Source organism: Dermacentor silvarum, chromosome 2 (genome assembly GCF_013339745.2).
Source record: "Dermacentor silvarum isolate Dsil-2018 chromosome 2, BIME_Dsil_1.4, whole genome shotgun sequence".
Classification (NCBI taxonomy): domain Eukaryota; kingdom Metazoa; phylum Arthropoda; class Arachnida; order Ixodida; family Ixodidae; genus Dermacentor; species Dermacentor silvarum.
The window spans coordinates 187,329,915-187,343,141 of record NC_051155.1 but is presented as its reverse complement, the minus strand read 5'-3'; the positions used below and the strand labels follow the sequence as shown (position 1 = coordinate 187,343,141).

The 13,227-nt window shown below is 46.2% G+C and overlaps 1 protein-coding gene across 1 annotated transcript in view; it reads right to left on the bottom strand.

The window, feature by feature from the left end:
* Nucleotides 1-13,227, bottom strand: part of LOC119442295 (hemicentin-2-like) — a 234,635-nt gene that overhangs the window by 106,178 nt on the left and 115,230 nt on the right. Inside the window, exon 2 of the mRNA XM_037707116.2 lies at nucleotides 10,002-10,349. Coding sequence (XP_037563044.1) covers nucleotides 10,002-10,349 — 348 coding nt within the window. The remainder of the gene's footprint in view (nucleotides 1-10,001; nucleotides 10,350-13,227) is intronic.

Sequence of the window (13,227 nt, the reverse complement as noted above, 5' to 3'; positions counted from 1 at the left end):
ATCTACAGTGTACACCGACGCCAGAGACTGCAACTTCCTCCCACGGACTTGATGGAGAATGCATGGGGGAAGCTGCATCGAGGCACTCCGGACTCCATCAGGGACGCCAGTAGGAAAGAAAAACACTTCCAAGCACCCGGGCAAGGGGTCGACAGACGGAAGCACACATCACATCAGACGATAGCACGGCTCCCCAAAAAGGGAAACATGGCCATGGCACGACGGGTAGCTAATTCGTCGTTGTCGACGCTGCTGCCGGCCGTTGGGGTGGAATGGAAGGCCGGAGATTCAGTGACAACGACGACGACGAGCGCCAAGAAACGACGAAATCGCATTATCTGGCAAGATTCGGTCCCGTCAGGTCGTTCGTCGCGACTGACTCTTTCGTCAATACGCGTAGGGACGGCTGGGGTGAGCGGGAAGGGAGAGAAACCGCTCGCAGACTGTATCCGCGGGAGTGCGTCCCAAACTGGCTTCGCGTGTTTTCCCTTACGTCGCCTGGCTTCCGCTCCCTCTTATGGGACGAGACAACAGACCTTCCATCGGTCACTGCCGTTGTGCGGAGGAGACAGCAGCACAAGCCCGCCGGCAATGGAGCTATCGGGCGGCGGCGCTAGCTGGGGTTGTGCCACCAGCCAACCGTAGACTGTCTGCTGAAGCTATACAGGCCGCTGCTGCCTGGCTGTAGTAGACTCGCACTTCAAGATGTACGAATGCAATAAGTATGGCGCGAGCACAGAGTAAAGTATGAGTGCAATAATTCTTGGCTTGCGGGGTCATCATCCGCATGGTGATTGTGCAGGCAAAGCGTCTATTGTTTTCGTATGCGAATAGAGACACGTGCTGACGTAAGAATTGACGTCTGTGGGGACTCGCAAGCATAGGAATACTTGTCTGAACGGCACAACGAAATGTTCGAACGGATGGCAGGGTTCACGCCCTCTGCAGTTTTGCAAGCGCACATATATCTAACTACATGGGTTCGTCTGACCTCTAGCTTGTCTTTTTTTTTTTTTGTCTTTTACTTCTGCTGCAAGGAGATAGCGCAAATAAAACACGCACTGAGGAAAGACAGGGCACAGTTGTGTTTTACTTGCACCATTTTCTTGCATTAGGACGTACGAAAAAGGCCAAATTTCTCCCAATCATCAATCTTATCCCTGCTATTAAAAAAAAGACCTTGTTAGGACAACACAGTGTTCGTCTAACGTGAGAAACGGCAACCTTCTTCAAAGATGCGAATTCGGAAGGTTATATCAGGTCATCGGTCTCATGCCTACTATAGGAGATGAATATGGAGACGAATGATGTAGCATGACATGAAGTACTAACTATATGTATAGGTACGACCGGCTCGCGTGTATTATAGGTGAACGTCATTCTCAACGAGTGAATTACTCAATGCTACCTTCAAGATAAATTTTTGCATTGAGCGGGGGGCGGAGAAACGACGATATATACATTGCGCCAGTAGAAAAAAGAATACAAGGAGAAAAATTACAGGCGAGGGTTTTGACGAAGCGATTATTATCGCCCGAGAGCAATGCATCAACCCATTACGGGCTTTGATTCATTCTGCCGCATTTCATCTCGCTCAAATCTAAAATAAATGAAATAAATACCTGGTTAGCAGCGTCGAATATGCGATGTTCTTTCGAATTTTCTTTTCCCAATACATCTGCTATTTTTTGAAAAACGTTATAGGCTTATTTTATTTGTCAAGGCCTTTTCTTTTTTATGTTTCTAGTTGTACCGGACCCTCTTTGCTTTCTTCCTGTGTTATGGTTATTCTCGCTAGTGGCTAATTTGCTTAATGTGTCAGTTCTTCAACCGACCACTCATACGATCAGTAATTCTGGCGCATGCAGTCAATATATTAATCAGGTTGGTCGGTTATTCTGTCGTTTTCCTTATAACTCATTACTGTGGCGTAAGGATTGTCGGGGGAAATATTGCGCAGATGATAGTGAAGTTCGCTTCCGCAGGTTTACATGAAGCAGATTTCTTTTTGTCGCTCTGTAGTGGAGAAATTCTTTCCGACTGGTATATGAGAGCAGATTCTCTTTTACAACGGGACGTTCTGACTCGACGTGAGACGCGACAGCATCGATCTCTTTTGTTTCGCCTTCGAGGCACGGATGCAACCGGAAATTATAGTTAACGAACATGACAATAAACCTACACGTGCTGCGTAAAAACTTCTGCTGGAATCTGTATCTAAGCAATTTCTTATCTGCTCTAATATTTACCATTTGCGAAATCTTAGCGCGCCCCGAGCATAGACTCGGTGATATCGGTAGCCCTTTTAGAACGACCACCGAAATTAGTGCCCCAAAAGAAAGTCAGCAGAAAGCTTCATAATACACCGGTGTGATTACTATTCAATGAACCAGTCGGATGCGCCCGTGCTAAAGCTCAGCGCAATTAACTCGCTCGCGCCCGGAAATAATGGCTGTTGCGGATGAATCGAGACGTGCGTGGCGAGCTCTGGCATTTTGTGCCACGTCATGCATAACCACGGTCCGATTGCCCCGAATTGGATTAACGGTGCAAGAATACTGGCACAGAGGCTTTCCTTCCAGTGATCCGAGTCAATTAACCCGAGTGTGTGCGAGCGGCCTTGAGGGAGATGGGAGGAAGGACCAACGATGAGGGAATGGTAAAGGGAAGGAGAGGGGGGTGGAGCGAAGAGAACAGGCAGCACTTCGGGTTGATTAGCGCCACAACTCAGAAGGCCGTGGCGGACCCAGGTGCTTAACCTGACGCGAAGCATTTTCTCTCGGGGTTTCGATCGCGTGGCCCGATTCTCCCTCGCCTCCATAAACTCGCCGTAATCTCCCAGATGCAACGAAAGACGAGCTACGCGGAGCTCATTAGACTGAACGTCGGTCGCGCATTAGCGCCTTTCGACGCATTTTTCATGCACGTGGAATGGCGAACAGGCGCTTTATTGTTGGGGTCTGGCGGGTTCATCCACGCAGCGAGCATGAAATATGGGAGAAGCACTCGGGACCACTTTTCGTCCCTAATATCCGGCAGTAACTGCGACCCGGAAGCACCGTGTTCCCTAATGAGCGGAAGGTCGTGAATGCGACGCGACTTCACCAAATGAGGAACTCCACGTTTCATGCAGCTACGAACTCGGGTGACACGTGTAAGTATAGACCGCACACATAACACCTCACGCATTTTCCTCAATATCTTTTTTTTTATCAGTACACATCAGTCTTAGTACCTTGCACGGGTAAATAAAAAATAGAGCACTAAGTATAAGGATGACATTCAGATGTCTGTGAAAACTAGGACGTCGAGAAAATGCCAAACAAAAACCCCGTGAGGCATCCTGCAATGGCATGAGAACTTTCCCTTCGCACTGATGTATGTAACAGAAAGAGCACTGGATGAATAGTAAAAATGTCGTCGAACAAGCAACGTGTACAAAGTTGCACATAGAAGACACACCGCAGCTAGAGGAAACAGTGCATTGGCTCTACAAGATCCGCGGAGTGGGTTTGTAAAGTCAGACTAGTGAGCTTGATTGCATTACGTTTCTCTACATTCATAGCTCGAACAGAGGGACGAATAAGTCTAAGTGGATGTATTAAGAGGAAAGAAGGGGGGAGGGAAGGGAAGGAGCCGGCAGGATGACTTCGCAGCCCTAAAGGACTCCACTGTGGAGTCGAGGAGTGGTTACTCGGGACGACTCGAGCGGGACCAGCCCATCGAACATGCAGTTTATTCTCACGCGACGAAGAATCTCCTTCAAAGGTCGGGATCGCAAGACGGGCTGCGTGGTAATTAGAGCTGTAATTAGTTCAGCAAAGTCCGGTCGTAGTGCAAGAGAATCATCCTCCTTTGTAAATGCCGACTGGCCGGTGTTCGATTCTCGGTGTTAAGTTGAATTCTCACATCCGAAATGAGCCTTTAATGGCAAAGCTGGAGCGTAAAGTTAGTGGTATGTAAAGAGCGCCTGTGCAAACGTATTTCGCTGTGTGTGCGGCTGGCGGTGCGTGAAACGTCAGGCGAAGTGATATATACCACCTCCCAAGTTGTAACGGGGCGCGGGCAGCTTCGGCAAATCTGTTGTTGAACCGGGATATCTTTTGTTTGTTTGCCGCTCTGAGGATGCCTGAGTGCAAACGCTTTTACCTTAACCAAACAACAGGCCTATGTTGATATCGTAGGTTTTCTGCATCCAGGACTGCCCGACGAGGTCAGCTTATATCGGCCACAGACCTCGAAATTATAGAGTCAGATCCACTAAGTAACGCAAAAATTGTCTGACTTCACTGCTCAAAACTCTCAGCACGTATCTTCTGCAATATAAAAGCCTCTCCCTTGCACAGTCAATTGTCAATCTCGGTAGAACGCTAAGCCGAAGCTAAAGAAAAAAAAAAAAATGAACGCTTATACTCGACAACAAAGTACTTCGCTGTTACGGCGTAAGGGCAAACTACTCGCATCATCATCATCATCATCATCATCATCATCATCATCATCATCATCATGTCATCTCTATACTGTGGTGTGTGCCTTGACGGAACTTTAAATAAATAAATAAATAAATAAATAAATAAATAAATAAATAAATAAATAAATAGACCCCGCTAACAGCGACTATTGAACACTGAATAAATAATTAATGAGCGGTTATATTGCGAAGCATTCCTGCAAAACGTATGCCGTGCACCCTATTTACGCAAGACTAACGCAGGCGCAAGTTGGAATCAGCGAGCGCAAGACAGGGGTAATTGGAGATCGCAGGGAGAGGCCTTCGTCCTGAAGTGGATATAAATATAGACTGATGATGATGAACATATTCAAAGGGGAAAGCGACCCATTATATACTATACTGTGCATACGAGTAACAAGTGGACCCCGGTATAACAACAAATGTATCACGCGTTATCTGAGACTAGACGACATTACCTTGTGTAATGAGGTGTGTAGTGACTGTGTTGCTCATGGTAACAAGGGTAGACGATACATACCTTCACCAGACAGCGAATATGTTAATGATACTATGTCCGATCGAGTAATCGATCTCAAGGCAAAAAAGAAGAAAGAACTCATCGATGTGAACGTGACTAGATGCCCTGAAAGATAGCGTGACAAGGGAAAGAAGTAACAGCTACACTTGTTTATTTTGTTAAAATGTATGCCACTGCAACTGGCCTTTCCGGAGCCTGTTTGCTTTCTGGAAACAAAGAACTACATAGAAACCTACAACAAAATTGGAAAGGAAGAAAATACCAGTCAAGATGTCAAGCACCGAAAAGAAGTTTGCAGTAGCTTTAATTATTGCTCGCTCTTTGACAGCCTCATCACGACGCTGGAAACAAGAGATTTATAAAATTAGAAAAAAAAAATAAAATGCCTCTTAAACAGCCTTTTGCTCGTAATTTCTTAAGAGCGGGCGATAAAATCTACGTACAAGGGACAGCGGGAGAAAAGCTCCTAAATGAGGGGTTACGAAAGTTTCTTTTCTCCTTTAATGAGAGTAATCAGCTCAAAACGGGCCGGTGTTTTCTTGAAAAAAAATTTTATGTAGAGCTGAACCGGAAGTAGCCGTGACGCAGTAGAAGCTTAAGCAGGTTTTTGTATAAAGGGTCTTTTTGTAAGAGTAGAGCACGAGTCAGAAGAAGCAACAAGTATCCGACAGTGATATAAAACAAGAACCGTAATTAGATAATACAAAAAGTAAGCATTCAATAGTTAAAAGGGGTGAGGAAACCTTTTGCTGGTGGAAGCATCAACGCTGCGGCAGTATTTAACGGTGTATCAACGCTGAGCCAAACATTGTCATTAAAGATTACCTTTTCTTTAAATATTACGTGTAACTCTGCTTAACTGATTTTCTCAATTAGTTTATTCAATTATTCAAATTAGCCAAATTTATTGTAGCTACGTTGCATTGATTGGGTATTCCTGATTTTATAGACCTATTGGGTTAGTAAATTATTACAGTTGCTGATGTCCTTAAATGTCTAATCCACGATAAAAATTGGTTTTGCACATTCTTGTGTGAGCTTAAATTACCTGCTGTTTTGTTTACTTACTTCCAGTATGTCGATGTCTATTTTATCCACCGTGTTAAAGATGTGTTGTTGAAGGCAAGTTCTTCATTTTATACATCGTTTAATAGAAAGTGCCCCTCACAGTTTATGCTTCGGGACATTCGCTTGTATTATATCAACTTTCAAAAAAGAAAAAAAAAAACATTATAACACTCGAATAAAGTCAAACTCGAACAACCTGTTTCCTCGTGACACGCCGCAGCCTTGTCACTGCTCACAACCAAATAGTTTTTCTTGAATCCGATGGCTCCTACACACTGAACGTAAGCCGTCGCGCAATGCTATAGAACGAGCCCATGTTCATTTCCTCCGGGACACACAATCATTGGCGCAATCTGGCGCCAGTGAGGCTTGCTCGTACACACGTAACCCAAGCGGTATGTGTGTGAACAAGAGGAAAGCACGGCGTCTCAGCGAGTCACGTCTCTGTGTGCCAGCGAGACAAGGAGGGCCAATCGCTAGAGGCGTGATGTATGAACGTTCTTTTTGGTTTCATCATTAGTGTCTCGCATCGAACAACCAGAAGTGTATACGAACGACTCTGAGAATTGTTCTTTATCTACTAAAGGAACAGATCCTGTCACGACAGAAAAGAAGAAGAAAAAAATAGTTAATAGCAAACTAAAGTTGCGATAGAACCCTACAGGCATCGACTTTGGATAGGGCTTGGGCTCGCGAGGAAACAAAGCCACTACACTAATGAACCGACAGAAGAAAAGAGAAAAAGAGGGGCACCGTTCCCTTTTTGTGACCGATCACCATTGTATATAGGAGGTGCCGTCCATTCGTTTTCACGCTGATTTACAGACTCTTGTCATAGTATGCCAATTCTGGTACATATCAACTTAACGAAACGATCATGAGAGCACAAAGAGGTAGGCAGCTAGATAGATAGTTCTTCTTCTTCTTTCTGGGGTATTACGTGCCAAAACCAGTTCTGATTATGAGGCAAGCCGTAGTGGAGGGCTCCGGATTAATTTTGACCACCCCGGGTTCTTTAACGTGCACTACAACGCAAGCACACGGGAGTTTTTGCATTTCGCCTCCATCGAAATGTGGCCGCCGCGGCCGGGATTCGATCTCGCGACCTCGTGCTCAGCAGCCCAACGCCTTAGCTAACTGAGCCACCGCGGCGGGTATAGATAGATAGATAGATAGATAGATAGATAGATAGATAGATAGATAGATAGATAGATAGATAGATAGATAGATAGATAGATAGATAGATAGATAGATAGATAGATAGATAGATAGATAGATAGATAGATAGATAGATAGATAGATAGATACTGTCAAAGTAGCAAATGTTCGCCAAGAAATGCTTCGCATTTATTACAAGAAAAATGACCTCTCTATTTCGTGCACTTGAACGCACAGCTGGATGTGACATCACGTGCCACAGGCCACGGCAAATTTGTTCGAGCAATAGATGTATGTGGATTTGATCACCAGGCTATACATGTGTTCTGCGTCCGCAGGTGCTTGATACTTTTGTCTGCCCTTTTGTCTGCGCTTAGAAACGTGCCTCCGTCACCCCGCAAGAGGCGTTCTCTAATCGAAAAAGGAGCGTCCAGTTATGAAAGCCGTCTCGGTCAGATGTCAGGAACAGCGCATGTGGTATCGTTTTCTCGTCTTTTCTCTGTTTGTCTTTCTTTCTCTCTCTCTCTCTCTCAGTTTCCCTCTGTCTGCACTTCTCCCGGTGTTTTTCGCATACCATCTTGGTTAACTAACCAAGATGGTATGTATGGTATGTATGGTGATGGTATGGTATGGTAACTAACCAACTAGGTATAATCACTTCACAGTATATTGAATTGATTTGAGTTGTGAATTAATGTTACATTATTTTCTTTAGAATAGCACGGAAAATTTTGAATTTATTATAATGCATGACGAAACATTTGAGTGGCTTGTCTTTTGTTTTAAGTACTACCATAGAGTTTCCTACTTAACAGAGGAAACGCTGGCTCTTATACCGTTCAGCCAACACGTGAGTTATTGTTAGTGCATGGATATGCTTAATATTCCTGCTCCTGCCTTCGAACGATCTTGTGGCTTTATTTACAGCGCTTTTAGTGGGCTAAATCTTGAATCAGTACTATTCCTTCCTATTTTTCTTAACTCCGTATAACTCCGCGCACACGCATAATCACTGCAAACTTTTTTATTCGCAACGCAATAGTTTCTTGATCATGATCAATTTGCGAAGACGCGCAATCCGTTTGAAGCCAGAAGGAGGCAGTTTAGGCCAATCCACGTACTGCAAAGCATTCCTACGTTGACTAAACCGCCGTTCTTGCACCTTTCATAGATATCAGCGCCATAGTTCCCTGTAGTAAAGATTTTACGACTACTGATGAGTTCCGGATTTTCACCACGCTGCTATACTCGTGACCCAATACGGCGCACGTCCGCTCCGCTCCAGCAGAGATAGCATGGCTGCGAAGGGCAGTCGAACATCTCTTTCTCTCTCTCTCTCTCCCTCTTTGGTTCTGCGGCGTCTCTCATCCGTGGCCGCGTCTTTGTGAGCGCGGTGTTGGAAGAGGGGGTGGAGGGGGGTTGTGCTCTCCGGGTCCCGCCGGAAATGGCGTCTCGCAGGCTGCAAATTGGGCGAGACCCGTGGCGAGACCCCGAGCGCCGCCCCGGTGGTCGAGACGAAAAAGCGTTCGCGCTGGACGCACGTGCATTGCAGCGCGCCGCGCCAGCGAGACTAATGGCACGCCACTGGAGAAATAAGGTGGTCCTAATTAGCCGCCGCGCATTCCGAGCGCGGGAATGGCGAGGAAAGGAGGTGAAGCTTCATTAGTTCGCGGGAGTCGCCACGCGCTGCCTCGGACAAGGCTCGCTTGTCCAGGCCACTGCGGCTACATAGCGTGGCCGTCCGGCCATTGATAGGGGGCTGACGAGGCAAGGACGACCGGAGTTGGGCGCATGCATATTCGCGGGGAAAAAAGATGCATTCCGCGCAAATCCTTGCGTTTCCACCACGGGGTGGACTGGTGCCAATAATAGGCGCGTTTTCTCGCGCGCCCACCACGCTTAACTCTGCGGGCACGCGGCGAGAAATGAAGATCCCGCTGAAACGGAGGAGTCAGCTTATAGTTTTGAAACATGAATTTCTCAGTAATTCAATCGCGCTACCATGCCAATTTCAATTCACATCATAGGTTTCACCAAATCACATCTTATATTTTGAAATACTGCAGCTATGAAACGGTTCAACAATCTGTCATTCCAACAACTGAAACATGCATCGATTGTCGCTAGCACATGAATAGATGCCGATCTCGAGTACGCATATATATGCATATGCATACAGGTCTTTTCTTAGATTACTTGAATGTCACTGAGGAGCTCGTAGCTCTAAACAACTAGTCGACATCGCTAATTGTTATGGAGAGAACGCCACTGCTAGGCTTTGTAGAGCCATTCTTGTTGCTGGAGAATCATTCTTTTTCTCATTTTCTAGGAAAACGTGCAAAAAATACAATGCACTAACACGGAGTGCTAACAGTCGACTACGCCTTGATTTCCATGATGTCCTCAAGGCGCACTTAATAATGTGCAATTCGCCTTGCGCACTCTTGTAAAGTGCACTCACACTCTTCAGCCGTTCAATCAAATGGCCGAAGGGTGTGAGAAATTATGTTACACAAGCGATACCCGCTTCGACGATGAAATTATAGGCAATCACGGTTTCACCTCCTACTGCAGGAACTTTTCTTTCTATTTTCATTTTCTACGATAGATTCCTTTTTATTCGTCCCCCTCCCACTGCCCCGTGGGTTTAGCATCGATGACGATCAGCCTAGTTGGTTCTTCAGCGAGCTATTCTCCTATGTTTACGTTAAAGTAAACAGAAACAACATAAAAGAAATCGCCTCCATGTGGACGAACGCTAGTGCATTCCGTGGAAACACTCACCGACTACGACGAACCGCACGGTGGAATTACGCTGAGCACCATTGGCGAACGACGCCGAGCAGACGTAGAGTCCGGCGTCGGCCGCGGCGACGTCTCCAATCATGAGTAGCGCCGGTTCGTCAGCCGAAGAGAAATAGGCGCGTCCGGCCCATAGGTGCGCCGGCCGGTGCCTAGCCTGGAGGAAATTTCCCGAGCCCATGTCGACGGTGTACACGGGTCCTGAGAGGCCGCGCTTGAACCACGATACGGACACGGCCCACGAGTCCTGCGTGGCGTGCCGGAGGTGGCATGGCAGCGCAGCGTCACCACCCACGCGGCTCGTGACCACTGACGGGACGCCGGGACCATCTGCACAGGGACAGAAAAATAAAGAGACATTAGAGAGTTAGCATATATATTTCAATTATTTGCTTGAAAAACAGCACAACATTTTTTGCTTTACAGGTGGCTGCCTTTGCACGCGTATGTGGAGTCTTTGAGGCCGCCAGCCTGTACCGTTCTGACGGACAAGTTTTTGTGATCACCTTATTCGTGTGCGCACTTCCTATGTGGATAAGCGTTTCAGTTGTTCTTCATATAACCAAACTCATGAAGCTACTTCATGTTAGTCATGTTGGCATTACACTAGCAAATTGTTTAAAATGGTGCACTTTAAACTGGAGGGCTGGGGACGGCTTGAAATTCACTGCCAATGGATCCATGTCCAGGAATTTTGGACATTCCCTTCTGCCATCTGTTGAACTTCGCCGCAGTGCATGATCGTAACTAAATGATCAGCATATAAAAAAGATGATAATTCAAGATGCCCCCCTAATTCCCACAACTTTCAATTAGCAACGTCGAGAATGCCTCTCTTATCAACATACGCTTCTGCGGCACTTAGTCGTAATGTTTGCGCTGTGTTATAGCAGAGTTTTCGTGAAGAATAAAACGCTACTATAACGCAGCAGGAAAGTTGTTAATGAAGGCGGTAAATACGCATGCCATTAGAAGAGCGTCATGTCATGGGCGAAGTATTATGCAAGGGTTATTATAGATTTTTCTTGAATTTTTTCAAGGAAGTCAGGAGCTGCTACCGTGAGAACGGCATTGCTTTAATGTATGCAGAGCTGCTTTGGAATTACAGTATATCACCTTGTTGTGCCTTTATGCAGATTACATCATGAATCTTCCCAGAATTCCAAATACTTCTGTGGTTGAATATGATGTCTTCTGAGACAGATAGAACTTTGTTTTTCTTATTTCACACGCTCGGATGATGCAAAAAGTGGCCGACGAAGTGATATTTGTAGTTCATCCACCTGTAAACACAAAACAAGACCGAGTACCCCCCCCCCCCCTTTTTTTTTTTAGTTGGCTTCTGGGGAATCGGAAATTAACGTGCCAATATTTAACAAAGCCATCTTCTCATCAGACGAAATAAAGAGCTAGAGCACAGTCTCCTTCCACCTAACTCTTCGTGCTTCATATTGATTCTAATTTTTATGCTATCGCGGTAACATTTTACCAATCTTCATTTTCTTAGTCTAACAAATTTTCAGTTTTTTCCCCCGAGTAAAACGCGAGAGTGCTAATGCGTTCAATACGATGTTGTCGACATTGCTCTTGACCTTTTGTCACATCCCCGTGACGTCTTTCCTGTGCCCCGTGACGATTGCATTAGAGACACGCACGCTGCTGCCAACATTCGCCGTCATCATTGCATCAAACGAACGTGGCTTTCAATGATGGAGTGGAAGCAACGTGGTTTGTTTCCTCTGGTGTAATTAAGCGCGTGAGACACCATCGATAATGAGTTCCGCAGTGGTGAAGCGCGGCGGCAGCCCCTGACCCACGTATGTCGCGTACCAGGATGGCGATCGCCGTCGTCTCGAAAGGTGGTGACAGCTGCCCACCAGGGAGTCCGCCCGCTTTCCTATACACACACACGAAGCGTACACAACGCGTCTTCCAATTCCCAATGCTCCGATGCCGCCAGCGACGCTCGATCGCACACGGCTCCATTCGGGGAGACGTGCTTCTCCACACATTGACGCCTCCTGAGGCGAAGCTGTCTTCACAGGAGAAGGAGCGGCGGTGGCGGGGACGCCAACCATGAAAGGGAAGGATAGAACGCTGCAATATCAGGGCAGGATATCTTCGTTGCTAGCTGTCACTAGGTTACGAGCTTCTGTCAGCTAGTGGTGGCTTGGTTGGGGTTTCGATCTAGTTGATCAGCAGCGTTATTCGAGCGGTATTAAATTATGGGATTTACCTGCACTAAACAACTCGCGGGCTATAAAAGTAAACAATGATTAAGCTAGTTTGGTACTGCATGATTCTAAATGTGATAGAAACACTTTGAACGAGAATATAACCCGAAAAGCAGGCAAGGACAAGCGCTGTCCTTGTTTGCTCTTTGGTTTATCGCCTCATTGAGTGTCGCGCTGTTATATCGTGTTACAAGAGGCAGCGTAATGCGTTGCTAAGGCTCTTCGCGACCGCCTGGGTTTCGTTAGCCGGGGTCCAAAGTAAGGTGGACGAGCATTTTTCCCTTCAGTCCTGATGAGAATGTGGCCACCGCGACAGGAAATTGAACCCGCGACCTCGTGCTTAACAGCATGGAGTCAAACCTACTCGGTTACCACAGCGGGTATCGCATTGTTCCTCTACAGTGGGTTCGGTTTATTTCGGTTACTCGACAACGTTCTTGCGCAATGGATCTTGCAGGAGACGCTAATATGAACGTGATAGTTCATTGCGTGACTACCTTGCCTTCCGAGAAGAAACATAGGACATGCGTGTATGACCGAAATAGCGTGCGCCTGCGATGTTAGCGGCTATCTAATGGGCGTTGTCTGCTTGTGCTCCCCTCAAACGTAAACCACACAGGCCACTTGTAACAGTGTACGAGCGACAGCTACCTATCATATTTTTTTGTTAAAAAGAATCGGTCACCCTTCTTTTTAAGGTATGAAAAACTGCCTTCACCAGTTATTTTGCAGCCCATGTTTCGTCCTTCCAGGGCACACTTTTACGTAAGCTCCTGCGTTTGTGACATCGAGTTTTTGTTTCTTCCTTTTTTCTTTTTTTTTCAGTGCTTTGACAAACTACATTGCCACTCTACATTACCACTGGAACAGACGCGTGCTGCAAAGGAGCTTGTCAACCAGAAGCATTTTACAGAAAAACCCTGCAGACTCCATTATACCATGAAGGTATGAAAGTTCTGAACAGCGACGACTTT